Below are 21,612 nucleotides of genomic sequence, written 5' to 3' on the forward strand. Positions count from 1 at the left end.
GGCGACACCCATTCAGTAGGTTTGTGTGACACCTCTTCGATGATGTCCTTGGCTAACAACTCGTCCAACTTCTCGTCAACCTTGCTTCTCAGTCCAAATGGTAGCCTCCGTACCGGTTGTGCGACAGGTGTGACATCATCTCTTACATGAAGCTTCAGCTGGAAATCCCTCAGCTTCCCAACTCCTGTGAAAACGTCTGCGTACTTCTCACGAATATCAGCACCATTGCCCTCTGTCATTAACGAACATATTTCTTATTTCATGTGACCACTCCTCAACCCTTCCAATTTCTCCGCTGTGTTCTTTCCCAGTAGAGATCGCCCTGGACCCTTAACAACTGTGAATTCATCAACACACGACTTGCCATTGGCCCCGCACACAATTTCAGACACAAATGTTCCAATCACTTCAATAGGCTCCTTTTGACCATAGGCAAACAACTTTTTGCTTGATTTCTTGGAATCACACTGTACATTCTCTTTCTTCATCGCTTCCCAGGTCGTCTGGTCAATCACATTGCACGAAGCGCCAGAATCAATAAGTACTGCACGTAACACAACTCCTCCAACCTTCAAATCAACTTCGCTACCACCTACAAACTCACCAGCTCCCACTGCAAACGCATAGTAATTTTGGGCACCAGTAGCTGAATTTTCTGACACTTGATATGCTCTGCCCCTGGAGGCTTTCCTTTTTTCAGAATCTTGAGAAGGAGCTTTGCGTTCCTTCGTTTTGCAACAAATAGCAAAATGCCCAACCTCCCCACACGAATTACACTTTTGGTTGCGAGCTGGACAATTCCGATCACGTGCGATGTGGTCACTGTAATTACAACGGAAACATCTCATCACCTTTGCACCATGACAACCACCAGAATGTTTACCAGACTTATTTCCTCTACCTCTGCCTTGAGCGGTCTCTTTACCTTTCCCCGTATTTTGAGGTCTGCCGAACGAGACAGCATTCACCTGGCCTGACAAGCTTAACTGATCCATGGCCTTGACCTGCATATTTACTGCCTCATGTACACGAGCTAGGTCTTGCAAGTCCTTCAGGGTTGCGTTTGATTTTTCCAGGAACTTACGGCGGAGTCTGGAGTCCCTGCACCTCTCAATAAGCTGATCCCTTATCGCTTCATCAACTTTTTCAAACTCGCAGGTGATCGCTTTCTGTCGCAGCCGACAAACGAACTGATCAACCGACTCACCCGAAGTTTGCTCCATTTGCCTAAACTGATGCCTTTCGAACGGAACATTCAACTGGGGCGAAAAAAAACCATCCAGCAACACCATACTCTCATCGAAAGATACGATATCCGTTCCGGGCACTAACGTGTAGTAGAGTTCCTGCAAGTTCAATCCTCCGGTATGTAACAGCAACGCGGTTTTCTGTTCATCCTTCGTTATCCCTTTAGCCACCAAATACAAATTAAATGAGCGCTTCCACAACTTCCAACGAACGGCGAGAGTGTTCGGGTCTTCCTTCGGGTTGAAGGGAGGAAGACTGGCCACATCAAGAAGAGGAACAAACGCGGTAACTGGCTGTGTTTGTGTTGTCGAAGGTGTACTCGAAGTCGAAGGTGCACTGCTTGTCATTATCCTCCTGACAAAATACTCAGATCCTCTACGCAAATGACGCCCAAAATATCCCCGACCTCACAAAACGAATCGAATCCTCGTCGCCAATGTAAAGATTGCGTATCGATGGCCAACGAATCACACAGATTAAACTAAACACAACAGTAAACTTTACTTCACTCGCATGGCACATAAAAGAGCATGGTTTCACATTTCCCATGGGTCTAAGTAAGCCCGCGATTTCTGTAAACTTCCGGTATGAAAACTAGAGTTATTTCCGGTTAAAAGGTTATCAATACATTACAATCCCCAAAACGATGGAATTACCTAGCGATAAATAACCTCGTCTTGGAGAGTAAAGTTTTGACTGTCAACCTGAAGAATTGGGTGATTGTGATCTTTGTGTTGAATTCGCACATTTCGTGTCAAACTTTATAACACTTGAAAGAAAAAGAAAACTTACAAAAACAAAGACCCCGGTATCTGTGTCAAATGATGATTTGACACTGTTTCGCGAGTAAACACACCGCGGTAACTGGCTGTTACTAAAAGTGAACGGGGGCTTGGGACTCGGGGACTCGAGGACGCGGGGACTCAAGGACGCGGGGACTCGGAGAGGTGGGACGCGAGTACGTCGGAACTCGGAGACGCGTGGGGATTCGAGGACGTGATAAACAAATAACACATGACTTTTGCACTGAATTGGTAAAATACAATTTTTGACGGTCTACAAGTGTAAAATAATCTAATATGCTGGAGAGTTTGTCAGACCAGTAGCTGATGATTTCCAGCGTCCATGGTTCCTCCTTGCCCATTTTACCGTGAGAGATCTGGGTACAGAATAGTTTCAACGCAGGGGGTCTTAAACGACGTACTGAGTTTTCAAGTGAAGCTATGATCCTCGCAGTTATGAACGCAATTTTTGCAATTGCGTAAAGAAGTCTGAAAAATTCAGGACTTCAACGGGGTTTGAACCTGTGACCTCGCGATACCGGTGCGACGCTCTAACCAACTGAGCTATGAAGCCACTGACGTTGGGAGCAATTGCAAAAATTGCGTTCATAACTGCGAGGATCATAGCTTCACTTGAAAACTCAGGAAACTATTCTGTACCCAGAGCTCTCACGGTAAAATAGGCAAGGAGGAACCATAAACCCTTTGCATATATGGCGCCTCAATTTGAATAACAATACTTTGCACATCCTTAGCCTCGTACTTATGTTTCTACAAAAAGGATTTTTCACATGAATGTGAGGCCTAGGATGTACCTTGCCATTTATGCAAAGGGTCTATGGACGCTGGAAATCATCAGCTACTGGTCTGACAAACTCTCCAGCATATTAGATTATTTTACACTTGTAGACCGTCAAAAATTGTATTTTATCAATTCAGCGCAAAAGTCAGGTGTTATTTGTTTATCACGTCCTCGAATCCCCTCGCGTCTCCGAGTTTCGACGTACTCGCGTCCCACCTCTCCGAGTCCTCGCGTCCCCGCGTCCCCACGTCCTTGAGTCCCTGCGTCCCCACGTCCCCGCGTCCCCACGTCCCCGAGTCCCCACGTCCCCACGTCCCCACGTCCCCGCTTCCCTGCGTCCTCGAGTCCCCGACTCCCAAGTCTCCGACTCCCAAGTGCCACGTTCCCGTCCCACTTTTAGTAGGGAGCTTAAGAAACGACAACGGCGACGGCAACGAGAACGTCACAAATTTGCATTTTTAGTGGGCAAAAACAATAGCTTTGCACGCCCTGCACGTGCGTTTTTCATTTTTGTCCATTTCTTTGCCGTCGTCAGCAAAGCAACAACGTGAAATTACCAAGTTTGAAGTGTTATGGAGAACGTCAGCAACTGGAGATAAATTTTCATTTTTGTCCCCTAAATTAAGCGCCGCTCGTAACGGTTTCATTCCTGAGGGACTGAAACACCTTTGTCATATTAAAAGGCTTGGAATAGTCGCGAAGTTATCGCAATAACGTGAATTTATGGTTTTACATGACGTTCTTGTTCCCGTTCCCGTCGTCGTTGTTAAAGCTCCCTAATAGGGAGCTTAAGCAACGACAACGGCGACGGCAACGAGAACGTCATCTCAAAATATAAATTTGCGTTATTTTAATCGCTTCGTGACTATTTCAACGTTTTTAATATGGCAAGGGTGTGGTAATTCCTCAAAGATGACACCAGTCGGAACGGCACTCCATTTTAGGAGAGAAAATGAAAATTTATCCTCAAGTGCTGACGTTCTTCATAAAACCAAAAACTTGGCTATTTCACGTTGTTGTTTGGCTGACGACGGCAAAGAAATGGACAAAAGTGAAAAACGCACGTGCAGGGCGTGCAAAGCTATTGTTTTTACCCACTAAATATGCAAATTCGTGACGTTCTCGCTGCCGTCGCCGTTGTCGTTGCTTAAGCTTCCTAGTAGGTAACAGCCGCGGTAACTTCATCACGGCGCCCTCTGAATCCGATGTAACAGCCAACAGTACAATAGCAAAACTCTCCCAGAATGTTTGTCGGTGATCGTAACTTTTTATATTCGGGGTTAAAAATTAATGTTGTTTTCGTGTCATAAATGTTGTTGCTGATGGCAAAATATTTTATTCTCGATCGACCGACCAGAAAACTTCCTTCTGCTCCTCAACTATTGTAGCTGTCAGATGCTCAGAGGGCACGCTTAAACTTGTGGTGAAAAGAAGTTGTGAGGGAACTTGAAAATTATTAACACGTCAGCCCAGAAGCCAATGTTTCTCGCTTCTCTTTTATTTGTTATTCTTCAGAGACTGGAATGCTGTAGTTCAATACCACACAATTCAGTGCCTTCTGTTTTTTTGTAACACGTACCACAGGCAACCCAGTGTATGCTTCACGGAAGCATCTCGTTTCGTCGAAGTTATTTAAATCGTGGCGCTGAGAAAATTGTTTCATTTGTGACAACTGAAAATCTTCCCTTTTTTTCCATGGAGATGAGTGGATTTTCTAAACTTTGAAATGTTCTCGGAGTCTTTGGGATGTTAAAAAGAACGCACTGTTTGCAAGAAGCCACAGTAGAGGCGGAGATCCTTGCTTTGGTCTTATGTCTCATTGGCCTTCTGGGGTGCGTTCGATTGGGAAGCTGGGTAAAGATCTGGCAATTCGGATTTACAGATTTCGAATCCAAAAACACAAAATCCGATAATGGATTCGAATCAAACCAATGTCGAGAAAGAAAGTCCGTGACAAACTTCTTTTTCGGATTTTGTGTTCCAGTGGAAAGTCAAAGTAAAGTTAACATCAAGGCCAAATAAACAAGCAACTCACCTGCTGGTTGGTGTTCCAAGATGAGCCATATCTGTAACGTCCGTCATGCCACCTCCTGCAGAACGCACGAAAAAAATTAATCACTTAAATGTAACCTTGCGTTCAATTAACAATTATTCCATGAGTGCGCGTTGGATATGAGATGGTGAATAGCTAACGAGCTAACGAGGCGCGCAGCGCCGAGTTGGCTATAACCAGTCTCGTATCCAACAAGCGCGAACGGAATAATTGTTGTATTAAATTCATTTAACTCCAATAGTTTAGAAAGTACGAAATACGAGCGAAAAAACCGAGGAAATCCGAGCGAAATCGAAAAAACTTGATGAGAACTGACGCGATGTTGTGTAAGACCTTGTGGTCAAACAGACGAGGGCTCATCACAAAAACAATTCTCACCTTTTTGCGTACTTCCAAACGTCGGAATTGATCCAAGCATTCCACAAAAAGGTTTTGTTTTTGCTTTATTCAGAAAGAAATGTCGCTTTCCGGTGAAAACAAATGTATGTTAGCAACGCTTAGAGCAACATTTACCATATAAGGTCAAACTAAGGTATATGAGCTGATAGCCGAGATTGAGTGAACCAATCAGAGCACGAAAAATGCATTAACCGAGGATGAAAATGAGTAATAAGTAGTATTTTGGAGCTTTGTACAGTATATAACGAGAGGTCTGGGATCACCAAGTATGAATCACACTATCCTGAAGTGCAGGCGTATTTTAGTGATCACGGGGCTGAGCATAGTTTTGGCCGCCATCTTGAATTTCTGAAGCAGAGGAAGTTTAATTGGGGAGAGGAGAGGTGAGGGGCCAACATCCATCGTGTATCTCTTTTTTATGAAGAGAGCTGTAGGATATTTTACCCTATGTTTACACCAATTATACACCTTTTTTTTTCGTCCACGCGTAAGTATTCCTTTTTTTGGCAAATTTGAGTGTTGCCGTTTGTAACGAAGGCTCTTTACATTTTTATTGAAAATCTACAATTTAAGATATATTTGAATGTTTCAAGAGCTGCGTATATTTGTAACTGCTACTAAGATTTCTTGTCTTTATGTTTGTTGTTGTTGTTGTTTTTTTCGGTAAAATATGCCACATCAGATGGAAGGCTTCGTTTTTTGAGACTAGTAAAATCAAATCGATTTGAGTAATATTTTTAGCCTATACCCTGTCTGCTTAGAGTTTGACGAATTGTGCTGGCAATATTACCGAAAGTATAACTTGGTTAACCCTCATACTTAAAGAAGTTTAAAACTTCACTAACCTATTATTCATTATTGTGTTATTTCCACCAGTTTTGCCATTCACGTATTGCATTTTGGACATGCCTCCATAATCCCGCGTAATAAAATTCTCGCCATACGCTGTGGTGGCGTGTATTCTTGGTTCAAGAATTTTAATCCTTGAGCCGGGTGCCTTGTAAAATCTGGATGGATCAGCAACCAAAGGGTGGTTGTAGTTCCTTGTTCTTTTGCCTGGTGTGCTATCATCACCTTCATAAGGAACAATGGATGGTGTGTTCGACGCTTCATTTGAGGTGTTCGCAAGAGTATAAATGCCATTGACTCGTGAGGACCTGCGACGGTAGGCATTTGACGGATCCGTGGCGATAAATGAAGCACCCTGCCGCCCAGAGGATGAATAGGTCGTGTATCCCCGAGACGTACTTTCGTCGCCCGAGTGTACGAGGTAACTTCGAGAAATGCTTGAGACATCTCGTTTTTCAGGAGTTCTATCATAATAGGAGCCAGAAGTTAGCATGCTAGAGGATTGTGTCATAGAATGTCCAGCTTGCTGCAAGTTAAACCTTGGTGGCTGTGGTGGGATGGCATGTACAGTGATCACCATTTTTCCATCTTTTTCTTCCATCGATGCAGCTTGCCTTGTCACTTTGTGGCCCGCGTGGATTTTTTGAACTGTGTTCATTGGGACTGTGTATGGTTGACGTCCTCTAAGCACTATAGCATTGCCTGCCAACTAAACATACGTAAGTAGATTAGCATTGCCATTAGCTATCGATTTTTATGAGAGGTATTTGATTCCCGTAAAAAGTGGGAGATGGTTGATACCCGTAGGAGGTCAGGAGTGGCAGGTTATCTCTTACGGGATATGAAACAAACTTGCCATTTTCCCTCAGGTGGCTTGATTGTTCTTTTTAAACAGTCGGCAATAGAGAAACGTACCCTTGGACTAAGGCGTCTTCCTCGTAGAACTATGCCTTTTTGCTCAGCTGGTGAACCATAGCTAGCAGTAGACTTTAGCATGTTACAGTGGTAGTACCGTGCCCCCACGATGTATGCTCGGCTGCCAGCGGTCCGTCTTCTCCTTCCTATGCTCCCGGCCTTTTTCATCTCTCTAGCGACACGAGCTTTTTTAGATTTTAGCTTGCCGTCTTCTTGAAACTTAAACTTGATTGGCATGCGTAAGGCGCCATCCTGTTGCTGTCTGTCTTGGTAGTTTGTGTAATAGACGCCGTCTGTGTACTGGTCCCGGGAAACAGGAATGGTTACATTACCATCCGACTACAGGGATTCAGGAAAAAAAAGAGATCAGTGGAAGATTGCAATTCGACGTGCCATGCTGTGACCGACCGTTTAGCAGTTAGCCAATCTTCGTGTGCAAATTTGAGAACCAGGGTTCAACTAAATTACAATCGTGAACCTGCGTTAATAAAAGACTTTAAGTCAAAGTCGTTTTCTTTTTCTTAAATTGTTGTTTCTTCATAACTTGAAAATGTACTCTTCGGTAATTGTTATTCAGTTGCAGTGGTGATTACTCAGGCTTACAAGATTGAAACATCAGAGTGAACGTTGGCGAACAAGTGAGAGCGGATTTCAATTGAGTGTCGAAAGTAATTAGCGAATTGCTTTGGTTTTGCATTACATCACGCGGTGATTGGATTAAAGTTCTCGCGCCACTTTTTCAACCAATGAAAAAGGAATTTCCAAAACCAATCGTGACTCGCGCGTGCCAATTTCCCGCGCTTCGTGTCGGCTACGTGTAATTACTTCGAGTTTTGATCGGTTTACTGGATTGTCTTTGTCCTTTTTGATTGGCCAAAGTAATTACTTTGGTTTTGGTTTTACGACACAGGATTGAAACTCGCTCTAAATATGTAATACCTCAACAATCCGATCCTTTTGCTGCAGAATGCGTGCCCACGCTTTTCTAAAGAGATTAAACAGACAAGTTGAGGTCAAATATTTCATGCATAGGTTGATTGACGGATCAAGAGAAGGTGCAAATGTACAGGTACTGTACAGGAAATAATAATTATTACTTGACCGATATCACTTGTATTGGAATTATATCCTCGAGGCTTTATTGAAGATGAGCTGCATCTCAACATTTCGGCGACTTTTCATTTGTGGTAACATAAAACAGTCTTAGAAAAACTCGTTATCAAGAATTTGTGAAAAGATAGAAACAATTCGATAGCTTCACAATCCCTTTTGAGTAATGCGTGACCACTTTGCAATTTTGCAAAAGATCTCAGTAAAAATTTTCAGAATTTTACAACCGATTTAAGACCACCGTTTTTCTATTACCTGAGTGTTGGGGACACAATAGCACAACAGCATTTAGTGGATTGCTTTGATTCTTGGGAAAGCTAGATTTATGCAAAGGATTTGATCAGATCTTAGGCGGACAAATATTTCAAATGTTTGTCCGCCTATTTAAGTAAACAATTTGAATGATTTACAAACATGTAATAAGGTTCAGCATTTTATCAAGAATTATCTATGCAGAGGTCGGTGCTATCTGGTAAAGTTTAACAGGCTGACAACACACTTTACTTATTAAAGAAAAACAATGGCTACAATGCTTAAGTTGTTGGTCAGCGTATTTGAGTACGCTACTCCTTCGTTCATAAAAACTATTGCTTCTAAGTATAACGTAACCCAAAAGAGTCTTATCAAGAATAACCCAAGTTCTTCTCAGTAGCCGATAATAACTAATAATCCTCTCAATACCTTCCTTTACTGGATAAATCACCAACTTTGATTTTCACGATTCCATTCTCAACCCTAACAGCATCGGCTCCGTAGATATCGTCAACTTTAATCTTTCTTATGAAAGGATCTGCTGTTTCTTTGTTGTCTGCCCTTAGCACTATTGCTTTCTCCTGTGGTGCTGCTTGGGCTGCTATAATGCGTTGTGCACGGCTAGGTCTTTCTTGCCTTCCCCGAACTCTAACGTAAACATTCACGGCATCATCAAGAGTGCGTAGAGGTTTTCCCTTGAACGACCTGCCGATTTGGATAGAGAAATCAGCGGGGTCAGTTTTAGTTAGAAGTAAAAGTGAGATCATATACGAGAGTGAAATTTTAAGTCATGTCTGCACTGTTCAGACAATCACTGACAAAATCGTGTTTTTAAGGCATTCCTATGAGCTGTCCAGCTAGAGAGGAACGAATAGAACGCTGTGCATGTGGCTAATGTAGCTTAAAGTTGAAGTACCATAATATATCGGGACCTGTGCATAGCTGAAATACGTAATTGAGAGAATGGGGAAGGCACGAGAAAATTGGCTGATAAAAAGATGACCTCCTCGCCCACTAGAGAGTAATTAAGTATCTTCGTACTGTCCCAAATGGATCACTGTTACTCGTACCATTCTTTTCTCAAGCTAGTATAACGCGCGTATGCTGCTCCATTCATGCTAAATTTGATATTACCACTGACAAAAATGTAAGGCATCACAGCATTTTCTATTTCATTCAGTTATCACAATTTTGCCTCAACCACTGGTTCATTTGTATTGAACATGTCGATTGCCGTCTTAGTGAACACTGGCTAGCGAGAACAAGACTTCGAGGAACTCATCCCTGCTCTAGAAACTTCCTGTTCGCGTTTTTTTGACGCGGTATACGCCCCTAGATAATGAACCAAATGCCACATGAAGTGATGACTGTTGTCACTGACATAGCGCCATGTTTGGTAGATTCGTTCTCACCGTTAATCATATCATTTATGTAATTTTGTATGCATCAAGTAAAGCGTTCTAGTTCAGTCGGTTGTCAAGCGATATATACCTTCTCCCATAAGATCCTCGACGAAGGCTCCTTCGTCTTATAGGTCCAAGCTGCCACATGTTATCCATGTCCTCTGCAGTGTACGGGTTCCATTGAGGAGGATGCTCAATTTCAAGTAAGCGATCAACATCCTCTGCTGAGAATGCATTCCACCAGCATTTTCTTGATGACAAAGGTTGCTGGGTATCAATTTGAATTGTGGCCACTCCACTGTCTGTCATGTCGCCCGTATCTACAATCTAATGGAAGTCAATTTTTTCAACGTTCACGTTTTCATGAGAGAACGTGGAACTGCGCGTCAAACGTTTTGCAACGGCATAACTCTTGACTAAGTAACAATAATAATAATAATAATAATAATAAATAATAATAATAATAATAATAATAATATGTGATCTGCTAATCGCCCTTTCTCGCAGTCGGAGACTGAATTACTAAGGGCGCAGCTCAACGAGGTCGGGCCGAAGGAGCTGTGCTGCCGGCTAGGCGCTCGGCCCCTGAACACGACCCATGTATGACCTCGGAGCACAGCACTACAGCCTGATGGAATAGGCCGGAAGTCGATTTTGAGGAGGGAGGAAAACCGGAGTACCCGGAGAAAAACTCTCAGAGTCAGATTGAGATCGACTGAAACTCAGCCCACATACGACCCGAGGCCAGAGTTGAACCTGGGTCACAGAGGTTGGAGGCACGGTTGATGACCACTAAACCACCCTGACTCCCCGACAAGTTCAAAACAGCCATTTCTATTGAAGAGATCAAAGGGAAAGCTCGTGCGTTTGAGGCCTGTTATATTGCTTGTTTTCAAATGTCAAATTTTTCGCTGGAGTCAGAATCTCGCGACTGATGTATCATAGTATGAAATAGCACAGCGTAAAGCATGGCGTATCAATTTCCCCTTTGCGTGGTAAGATAAACGACCCTTGAACTCAAATGATCTTCAAAGCTACCTTTCTGATACAACTCAGTGCACATAAATTAGGGATAGAACTGAGGAATGTCTATCCGAAAGTGGCTAAATCACATAAGAAGGCCTCTCCGCGAAACACAAAACTTATTGCTAGGAAACCTTGAAACTTGTTTATACCACTAAATACTGCTTCGCTCAGAAGTCATTAGATGATATTATTACCTCTTGAATTGGTGGTTCGTTTCCTCTGGGGTCTATTGGAACACCTCTCAGTTCCTCAATCACTTCAGGTTCCTCCATGATATCTGAGATGAGGGAGTTTACACGTCGATACCTATCTCTCCCTACTTGTTCTTCAACACCAGGAGTGGTCATGGTCTGTGCGTCACGCGTTTGCACCATAACGTACTCTCTAGGGCTGCTTTTACCAGTGGGTAAAACCTCCTCTGGGTCATTTTTGGTATCGTAAACACTACTTGGGGACGTTGGTAAGTCCTCGTCACAAATACCACTGACGCGGCGTGTTGTGCTTGCTGTGCTTGTCTGTCGGCTGATTCGCCTGCTGATTGTGTCGGAAGTGGGTTCTTTGGCCTAGTAGTTTAAAAAAAAAAATGAGTTTTGTGAATTTCTGCCTTCCCTACCATAATTTTCTTTTTTTTAAAAAAAATAAACATGGTTCGTCAACCTTCAAAATAGGTGGAATAACATCGGCTTTTAATCGAAATACCAAGAAGACAAGTGTCTTTGAAACACTCGAGCAAATATTTCGTCGTCTGGATTCAACCTAGGAAGAATAGACAGCCTCCATCTTTCTCGAATGTCTAGGATTATCACAGTTTTCATTTAGATAAATAAAAGAATTGATTTGTCCTAAGAATATTCAGATTTATGTTGACGATAAACACTTCATGGTGTGTCCATTTTCCACGTAAACTGTTAAAATGTCAGTAAATCACGTCATCACCTACCCAAAAGTAACACTTAAGACAAATTACTGCGCCTTTCAATAACATGCGGACTCTTAAATTCAAAGGTGAACCGACAAATGCGTTTTTCGCTACCGTCAATCAAATCACATCGTTGAGCCCAGTTCAGTCAACGTAGTCGGAGGCTGGAAGGAACCATCGAACATTTGATTGACGGTAGCGAAAACCGCATTTGTCGGTTGACCTTTGAATTTAAGAGTCCGCATGTTATTGAAAAGCGCAGTAAAACCATAGTACCTGGTCTTTTTTTTAATTTCGGAAAACTCACCAACCTTGTGTTGTTAGTAATAATACTTACCTCTGCGGTCTGCTTTGGTTCTACACCATCAGTACCAAAGCCTGTCTCAGTCGTTGTTGGCTTGTATCTCGGAATGTACACGGGGTTTTTAATCTCAACATCCGGCTTCTTCTCGGAGTGTTCGTCAACATACCTTTCCAGCTGGCCAAGCGATTTTGAGTCGTCAAGTGCATCCACTTTGCTCTTAAGTTGTTCAACTTTTTTCTTCAGTTCACGCATTGCAGATGGCTTGTTTTCATTGAAATCTAGTATTGGCTCGACAATTTCGTTTTGAGAAATCACGTTTCTTTGCATGAAAAGTTCATCCTGAAGTCTTGTCCTCGGTGCATGGTCGGATCGTTCAGACAAATTTCTGTAGATATCTTGCCTTGAAGTCCTTTTCTTGATATTTTCGGTGGAGCTCGTTCTCGGAAGGATTAAATCTTCTCTAGATGTCTTTTTTGTTAAAACTTCGTTACTCCTTTGGACTCTGCTTGAAGTTACACCTTTTTCGTCCCTTGCTGTATTGACGTGCTCTTCTTTTGAACTACTTGTAAGAGGTGAAATGGAAAAATCATCTTGATTTTTAGCATTTTCTTCTATTTCTTTGTAAGGCAATGAAATAGCCCCCTCTTTTTGTCTATCGTACTCAAGGTGTCTAACGTGAACCGGCTCCTCGAAGCTGCCTCTAGTTGTAGAGCGATGGTTTGTACGTTGAGTAGATACATCTTCTGATTTGTGAGGCATTGCGTGTTTGTAGTGCTCTTTTTCCTTTGGAGACTGTGGTTGTCTGAAGGATTCTGGTGGTCCTGAAGCGTCAGATTTTCTGAATGGGTCACGTGAATTGCTTCTTTCTTGATCACCCGAGTCTTTTTGGTAGTAAGCACACTGATCCTCTTCGGAGACACTTCCATGGAAAAACCCGCTAACTGAGCTTGGACCATGGTCGCCATTTTTGTTTGCCGTCATAGACATCGTCGAGTCTGCTCTAAATACGTGCTTGGTTGCGTACCCTTGAGTTGATCCTCTCCTTATTTCCTTGCTAAATCCCAATGGCTCTTCCCGCCTATATCTTTGATTAAATGATGAATTTTCATTCTCCATTACTCCAACTTCCTCCTTTCTATTCCGGTCTTCTTTTGGCTTTCTTTTGAAAAACTCTTGATCTTCCCGCCCGTCAGACCGCCTTAAATCTGATTTTTCGTGGTAGCGTGTTAGTTGACCGTACTCTTGTGAAGATTCTGGAAAATCTCTCTCTACCGTCTGATCGTTATATCGTTCAACTCGTGGAATGTTGCCTTTATCCATTTTGAGGCCTCTATCTTCCTCTATGTATTTTAGAGTATCCGGATCACCATATCTCTGAGATTCCGTTTTTTGCATTCCATCCTCGAATGCGTTTCCGTCTCTCTTAGAGTAAGCGTATCGCTCAAACAAGGATGTGGTAGCTCCACGCTGTAGGATATCCCCCTTCTCTTTTACCACACTATCTGTACCTGTCGTGGTGTCAGAAGCTCTTCTCGTGAGGGATGGAAAATCTCTTGTTTCATCTTTAAGCTTGGCAATGTCTTCTTTAAGTTTTTCTTGAATAGATGTCTGACGACTTTTCCTCTTAAAAGAGTGGTCTTCAAGCTTTACTCTAGAAGGTGTCGGCGGGATGTAAGGCTTCGGGTGCTCTCGGGTTAGAGTTTCCACTTTTAGCTTTGCAATGTCCTCTTTAAGTTTGTCATGGCTAGATGGCCCTTTACTAACTGAGTACGGTGATATTAATTCAGTTTTTGCCTTTCCCACTGACTCCGTACCTGCCTTTAGGTTGGTTACATCTTGTCTAAGGAAGTCATGTGTTGCCTTCCCTGTTGAATGCAGTTCCTCGCTACTTCCCCCCTGACTTGCGCCGATCCAAAGAGAGCAGTTGGATGGATAATCCAAAAGGATACTGTTTTGACCTCTGCTCAATTCCCTCAGCTCATCAGATGACTTGCTTCTTAGTCTTAAGAGTGAGTCTCGCCTTTTCCGATCCCTACTTCGCGCATCTCGTTCAAGTGAACTTTGATGTCTGTTTTCACTTGAAAGGTCTTTTTCTCTATCCGCCTTTCCCCTTGCTGTATCATGAGTGGATGGCTCTTTTCTAACACAGTACGGTGATATCACTTTATTTTTTGCCTTTCCCATTGTCTCCGTATCTGCCTTTACCTTGGTTATACGTTGTCTAGGGAAGTCATGTGTTGCCTTGCTCGGTAAATGCTGTTCCTTGCTAGTTCCCCGCTGACTTGCACCGTTCCAAAGAGGGTAGCTGGATTGATAATCCAAAAGGTTTCTGTATTCACCTCTGTTCAATTCCCTCAGCTCGTCAGATGACTTGCTTCTTAGTCTCAAGAAAGAGTCTTGCCTTTTCCGATCCCTACTTCGGTCATCTCGTTGAAGTGAACTTTGACGTCTGTTTTCTCTTGAAAGGTCTCTTTCTTCACCCGCCGTTCCCCTTGCTATATAAGAAAGAAACTCTTTTCTTCCTGGTAATTCTCGGTATATCTTGAGCTCATCTCTTCCATTGTCGTTAAGTGCTTCCAAGGAGAGAGAACGGGAGCTGAACGTCCCGTCTCCTCTGTAATCGACTTCATCATCACCTCTTCCCATTCGAGTAAATGGACTTTGATCACGAAGGTAGGGCGAATCCTTGTAGTACTTTGAATTTCCGGGTTCTCTGCCTCTCCATTTATCAGATAGCGAAACATAGGTTTTAGAAATGTGTTTTGGAGAGTCAAAACTATCATCGACCGAGAACCTTTTTGCAATTCTGTCTCTTTCGAGGGAGTTTGAAGCTTGCTTTCTTTCCAAAGATCTTCGCAGAATGTTTGTATCCTCTAAGCCCCTATCTTTAACATTATCATTTTCTCTTCGATAATTTTTTTCGAGTTTCCTGGCTCGATTTTCTGAAGATCCTCCACGTTCATGGGACACCAACGCATCTGAGTCATCGCCAAAGTTACTGGCTTCTCGACTGGTTTCCAGAAACCGTAATTTTGATGTGTTGTGGTTAGAATCCTTACTTCCTTCGCCTTTGTGAGCTTTCCGGTCACAGATTTTGGTGTCGTTTGCAGATCGATAAAGGAATGATATTGCGTTCTCAACATGGTCACCTTCTTTCGCAACGTCACTGAAGTGTTTATCTTTTGAGTTTGACGCGTAAAGAGAGCTGACAGGAGCCTCCCTATCATCTGCATTCAGATATAATAAACTGCTGGAAGCGAGGTTTGAACGGTCTGTTAAGGAGTTGGAAGTGGCTTTTAAATCTCGTTTTTTGACCGATTTGTCTTCTCGTGTCTTGTAAGATGAACTTGATCTTTTATCAATAACACTTCTAGTCACAACTGACTTGGTGACGTTCTCAGATACACGTCTAGAATCCTCTCTGGTCACATAATTTTCTCTGTCAGTCTTTCCTTCTTTGGGATCAATGAACATGTGTGTTGCAAACCTAGTTCTCAGCGCATTACTAGTCAAGGCGGAATCGCTATCTTCGCGAGTTTCCGAGCGTTGTGGTTTCAAGTTAAAATTTTCCCTTGAGCTCATTGCAAAAATATTGCTGTAGTAGGTGATGATTTCAAAACATCCCAAGATCACTTGCTGTGAAAAAAAAAACCTAAAATGTGAATGGTATAGTCAACTAAGCTTTTTCCACATTTATTACTTTGCGAAGTCCTCAGCAATTTTCTTAATATTATTACTGATTTATGAGTAGCTATCAAACTGAGTATCATTTTTAACAGTACATCAAAACATGGGTTTATCGTTTTCCTTTACTTTTGTCATTCATTCCTGTCATTGAAGGATCTGTTGTAGATCTTGTGGCAGTGGGAACGAAGACAGGCAAGAGAATATTACATTGACTTCATTCCCACTCCCTTCGCTCAGAATTTTTAATTATAAAACAATTCCTTCTACCACGATCACGTGGTACTCATTGTGAAAATAAACAACGAAACCGAAGCTAAGGGACCGACCATTTAACTCTTGATGGGGGGAGTGGGTGATTTCTGGTCAGCAAGTTTTTTTTTTCTAGCAACCTTGGTGGGCAGGATATTTTTTCCCTCCTAAATGCTCTGCAGGATATTTTTTTCTCTCATTTCTCTGCAGGATCTTTTTTTCTCAAAAAAGTGTCGTGTTTACATTTACAGAATGTATTTACATTTACATTGTGGTTATTACAGTAATAGTTCTAATATGGAGCTGCAAATCCTTAAAATGTTGTAAGCTATAAAAAATCATTCTTGTATAGCTACATGTTTTCGGAATGTCATTCTTTAGAATCATTTAATATTACCTAATACAATATTCAATAGAAAGCAATTAAATGAAAATGCTTCTGTTGAAAAGATTAAAAATGAACAAAATATTTTTCTTTGTCTTATAAAACTTGATTCTTCAAATAGAAAAATTTACCTCCATTTATATTACTGCTGGTGATAAGCTAACAAGTTTGGATACAGTGCGAGCCAGCAAGCCAGAAATCCCTGATCCCAATAACCGCAAGCTACCTAAGGAACTGTAAGCTAACTGCAGTGCTAACTAGGCTAGCCAATAAGTAATTTAGGCTAACCGTAATGGCTTGCATGACTCCTATGACTTGGAGCCATGTCAACCGAGCGAGCAATAAGTCCCTTATCCCATTATAAGGGCAAACCGCAAGCCACCTAAGCGAACTTTAGGCCAACCGGTGTGACGTTTAGCCTAACCAGAGTGTTATTTAGGCCAGTCAATGTGTTATTTTAATAGGCTAACCAGAGTGGCTCGCTGGCTTGCAGATTATCCGGAATAGTTGCAGTTTTGCTGGGATTTTGTAAAGCCCCCCAGGAATGATGAAATAGCTTTGCAACATTCATTTGTTTTTTTCTTGCTTGCAGCAGTGCAAGATTTCTTTTATTTCATTTGTGCTGCGTGCAATTGTTTTCTTCCAACAAGCGCTTGCAGGAAATTTAAATGGTCGCCCCCTAAGAAGGCCTCTTCATACTTCCGAAGGTTAAATTGAAAGTGAACTATCCATAATTCGTGAGTCGCATCCGTTAACAATTGCATATATAGCCTTTGTCAAGTTATTGTAAATCTACAATCCTACAAAAATAACAGTGAGATACTCCTGTACTCGACTCTATTCCTGGACCGCCTCGTAACTTTGCACTGCTACTCTCAATGTGGGCCCCGACTAAACTGATGCCACTCGAGGACATGAACGTCTTGGACATTGAATAAGGAGGGAGGGAGGAGGAAAATTAGGTCATTTTCACGTGCACCATGGTTTGAACTAATTGCACGAAAATTGCGTGGCTGTACCAATTATAATTTGTCGAGAATTGTAGTTGTTCAAACTGAATGATCCGTCGGCTTTAAACAAAGCACTCAAAACCAAATGATTAAGTAGTAGGTAACGTATTCCTATAGAAAAGACTGTTTTGCAAGGAACGAAAACGGGCCGAATTTGTCTGAACATGACCTTGTGGACCCAGCAGTTCAAATTCATTTCCGTCAATCGTTTTAGAGGAACGGGTTGATAGGTCAAATGTTGTTTAATCCACTTCAAGGTGTCTGTTTCTGTTCTTTTTTTCACGGTCCGCCAACTGTCGCTGCGAACACGACTGGAGGCCGTAAAAACTCAGTTAAATCTGCTGTGTACTGGTGAACTTTAAAGCCCTGATATATACTTTATGGACGGAGCGGTAATTGTCAGCAAAGCCACACAATGTTCAACCCCGCTCGGTGCTATTCCCGCTACGATCATTACGTCATAATAAGAACCCAAGCAACCTTCAAAGAAAATCAGAATGATTCTCTTTGGCCCACCCTTTATGTGAATTAAGTATCAATTAGAACGTAAATTGAGATGAAAAATGTATTTTTGGCATCGAAGGTAGCTCCAGTTTTCTTGAAGTTTCGTTAAACAAATTATATTGGGAAGGTTTTATTTAAGGGTCGAGGCTCAAATGTATTGGACCCTAGACCTAACTGGGCTTTTGTTGACTCATTTCCCTTCTGAAGAAGTGAGGCTTACGGCAAATGTACCTATCTCAAGGAATGAACTTCCTATTGGAAACTTTGACCACTGAAAATGTATTGACATTTAAAATGAAGTTTTTCATCAAAGAAGTACAAAGGGATATGTATAGGGATCCTTAAATTGCGTGGACCTTTTAAACACATTTTTGTTTTTATTCATATTTCTTCTTAGAAGGCGTTCGTGACCCTGCCTTGTGAGTTGTTCTTTGAAAATCGGCGGCAAAAAGACTTAGCACTAAGGTTGCTTTGTCATTATGCGCTTTTAAAATAGAGTCATTTCGGCGAAAAAGTATTTCATTCCTGTATTTTGAGATTGCTATTGTTTATAAGCTCTAGCATACCAATTATGGGACCGTATTGATGTGATAATTCGATATATAGCTCGCCAAGCAATGAGCAATTTAGAAAGAAAAACCTTTCTTTCTTTTTGTTTAGTAAGTTGTTCCTTAATATTCCATGGATGGCACCGATTGTTTTGTATTGAATATCAATTAGGTACCTATATGACTTTCCCAATATGATGATAGAAATGGAAAAGTTTTAACAATCAAACCTACACGCAAAGAGAGAACTTAATAATTCTACATGCGAATGGAATAGTTCCTATTACATGACAATCATGGTACTCAGTATCGAAAGATGTCCCGTTCCTTCATCGTAAATTTTAACTTAAAAAAGATGAAACTTCATTTCAAAAGCTGAACTCCTCTTTCGTGTAATACAATAGCAAGCAATGCTGTTTCACACAGTCCTGTGGGATATGACCACGGTCATGTTCTAAGCTGTCAAATTTTAACGTCGCCATTCCCGATGCGATTTAAAAGATGTCTTTCGAGTAAACTGCACATTTCGGCTACAGTTGTGGTCTTACTGTCAACTAGACTGTGGGGTTACCTTTTGCATTTTTTCGAGGGTCCTCCGGTTTCAATCAAACCGAGTTTAATTTGGAAACTTACGTTCTCAAAACTCAGGGTTATTATTTCCCTCAACGTTTGACAATTTTATTAATGTTACCGAAGAAACAATGGTGTTAAACTAGTGGTGGCGTAGCCTAGTGCATTTTTCGAGGCCTTGCTCCGGATTCAATCCCATTTTGTTCATCCCCTGGCTTTCTTTTTTTCAGGAGTCAAATCTACAAAGCTGAATTGATAGTCCGGCGACTAAATTTTTCTAACTAAGGAACTTCACTTTAACTTGAATGATCTTATAAAGTAATTTTCACATCATTGCTGTAAAATTTAACTTTTTCTGAGTTTTGCGAGAAAAAAATTCCATTCGACAAGGCCTCAACAAAAAAATTACAAAGAAAATGTCTCAACAATACACATTATTCAACTGACGTAGGGGAAAAAAAGGGATTGAAAGATGAAAAATTTTGTACCAACCTTAAGTTGAAATGTATTTCGCACAATCTCTGTTGGAAACCCGAGATATTCTTGAAACTAGTTTAGGCGCAGACTTGGAGCAAACTCAGCGCTCTTTGCAATCAGCAAAAATTGCATGTTGAGAGGAATAAGCTGTATACAATATCGTAATATCTGGAAGAGAAAGCTTTTTCAAAGTCACTGAACGTTAAAAGGATTCGAATTGGCTAAATACGAGAACAAAACAGTGCTCAATATAAACTGGTGATTTAAGTTAATTCGTTAAATGGAATCCACTCATCCATTCAGTATTAAATCAGTGAGACACTAATAGCTGATGTACCAGTCTTGTGAAAGAGATCTTCTGTCTGAAATTATCCTTAAGGCCCTGCTTAAATGTAAGACACCAGAACCCTGTACAAGGGCAAGTTACTTTTTCTCTTTGACATCGCTTGAGAATGTGTCATTTTTGAGTTTGGTATGAAAGCTGACGAGGGCTTCATTCCTATATTGCACTTGTGTTCTCTTGATTTTCAAACAGTGACTCCGAGAGACAATGACTATTGAGTCCTTACTACCCTTCCAATGATGTGTCGGCAATAAATTTTTAGTAAAATCAGCAGTTTTGAACTAGCAATTGCAAAAATAATGCTTTAGTGCCAGTGACCTTAAAATAATTATGTTGGCTTTCGAGCAAAATCCAGTACGGTCATTTCCAAAAGCGAGCTCTTGGGATTGATCGATAAAGTTAATGTTGCCCAAAAAACGCGGTCAAATATGGCATGAAAAGTCTGGAAAAAGCCTTTGTCGAGTCTCGTCAACGTTATTGATATTTTTAAGTTGCTTAATAGTTGGATGAAGGAAACATCGATAAAACCTTTGTTATTTTACCCTGGGTGCCAGAGGTTTTTCTTGCGCAGTTTCCGGTGTCGGTCATGTCTCTACTGAGACCTGCGTTGGCCTTCGGCCGCCAAAGCGAAGCGAACAATTTCCGTCCGCCGCGCGCGAGACGAAAACTCTGGTACCCAGGGTACTGTTCTTTCAGATTTAATTACTAATCGTATTTCAATTCTTGGTTTGCATCCACGTGATGAGACAGACGCCCATGTTGATGTACAAAAAAACAGAAAATGTCCCCACAAGTTTTGCATAATAAGAGTCAAATTTCCAGAAGACATCTTACTGCATTGTTCTGTACACCAACATGGCCGTCGTGAAGTGAGATGCAAACCATCAATAAGAATAATGCTGATGGTAATTTTTTCGATGCTTGTATTGAGGGTCCTGAAGGGCGGGGGGGGGGGGGGAATGGGTACCAATCCTATTTCCTAGCGCAATCTTTTTACGAATCCCATTGCCCAGCTTCCAAATCCCATTTCCACTGGCATTATTCAGGAAAATCCCACTGTTCTACATAAGCAGCTCTTTTGTTTTTACATCGTCACATTTTTTCAAATTGAGACTGGTTACCTGTTTCGAAATTAAAACAACCCCGAACGATGTCCCGAAGATTCATGGCATATATTAAGGTGCTAATTTAAACTTTTATTTTCTTTGAAGGTCAAGCCTTAAAACAACATGAACAGCAACTTTTAAAATTAGATTTCCATTCTTTTTTTATTATTATGTGCTAACAAAGGCATTCTCAATAATACATCTTAAAGTACATGTTATAAAATCGTCCATTTCTTTTGTGAAGACATTGTCAGGATTTGGATATAAATAAATTGAAAAATATTTCTTGTAAACAAATGAGTCGACCTCTATCCATTGTCTATCCCGAACTGTGTATTTTTAACCATGTAATGAGCAAAATACTCACGTGATGTTCTCTAGAAGAGAACCACTTGTTTGAAATAAGCAACTTTGTTCGGGACCATCATCGCTTGCCAAAATTTTTTGTCGTTTCTCCGTATGCTCGAAATACTCATTGAATTTCTTCGGTTGTTTATTGGCCTTCGGCGGATTACAATTATGAACTCGCCGGAAGTATTTTAAATGACCTGCGGCAGTCCTTTTACAGTCGTCCAATTTCGGAGATTTCCCACATCGTAGGCTTCAATTCTTTTCCATCTTTCGTCAGCCTTGTGTCGTTTGTCTGTAACTGCAATTCTCTAAACCTGAGA

At 41.4% G+C, this 21,612-nt stretch overlaps 2 protein-coding genes across 2 annotated transcripts; both read right to left on the bottom strand.

Annotated features, from left to right (window-relative positions):
* Positions 1-254: 254 nt before the first annotated feature.
* Positions 255-1,595, bottom strand: LOC138023487 (uncharacterized). Its single transcript, XM_068870486.1, has one exon. The coding sequence runs from the start codon at positions 1,593-1,595 to the stop codon at positions 255-257; it is 1,341 nt and encodes a 446-aa protein (XP_068726587.1).
* Positions 1,596-4,793: 3,198 nt separating this feature from the next.
* Positions 4,794-19,602, bottom strand: LOC138025055 (microtubule-associated protein futsch-like). Its single transcript, XM_068872307.1, has 9 exons — positions 19,508-19,602; positions 12,096-15,698; positions 11,034-11,402; positions 9,902-10,140; positions 8,840-9,115; positions 7,988-8,033; positions 7,049-7,387; positions 6,130-6,842; positions 4,794-4,922 (listed from the first exon to the last, which is right to left on the bottom strand). Exons 2-9 carry the CDS (start codon positions 15,642-15,644, stop codon positions 4,841-4,843), a joined length of 5,613 nt encoding a protein of 1,870 aa, XP_068728408.1. The 5' UTR covers positions 15,645-15,698; positions 19,508-19,602; the 3' UTR covers positions 4,794-4,840.
* Positions 19,603-21,612: the final 2,010 nt, after the last annotated feature.

Source organism: Montipora capricornis, chromosome 11 (genome assembly GCF_036669925.1).
Source record: "Montipora capricornis isolate CH-2021 chromosome 11, ASM3666992v2, whole genome shotgun sequence".
Lineage (NCBI taxonomy): Eukaryota > Metazoa > Cnidaria > Anthozoa > Scleractinia > Acroporidae > Montipora > Montipora capricornis.

What these genes read in the sequence shown, in the direction of transcription:
- LOC138025055 (XM_068872307.1), bottom strand. Translation starts at nt 15,644, where the DNA reads ATGAGCTCAAGGGAAAATTTTAACTTGAAACCACAACGCTCGGAAACT. An exon ending in AACCAAAGCAGACCGCAGAG is followed by an intron (nt 11,403 to 12,095) that starts GTAAGTATTATT and finishes TTAAACTACTAG; the next exon opens with GCCAAAGAACCCACTTCCGA. An exon ending in GATTTATCCAGTAAAGGAAG is followed by an intron (nt 8,034 to 8,839) that starts GTATTGAGAGGA and finishes TAATCTCTTTAG; the next exon opens with AAAAGCGTGGGCACGCATTC.
- LOC138023487 (XM_068870486.1), bottom strand. Translation starts at nt 1,595, where the DNA reads ATGACAAGCAGTGCACCTTCGACTTCGAGTACACCTTCGACAACACAA.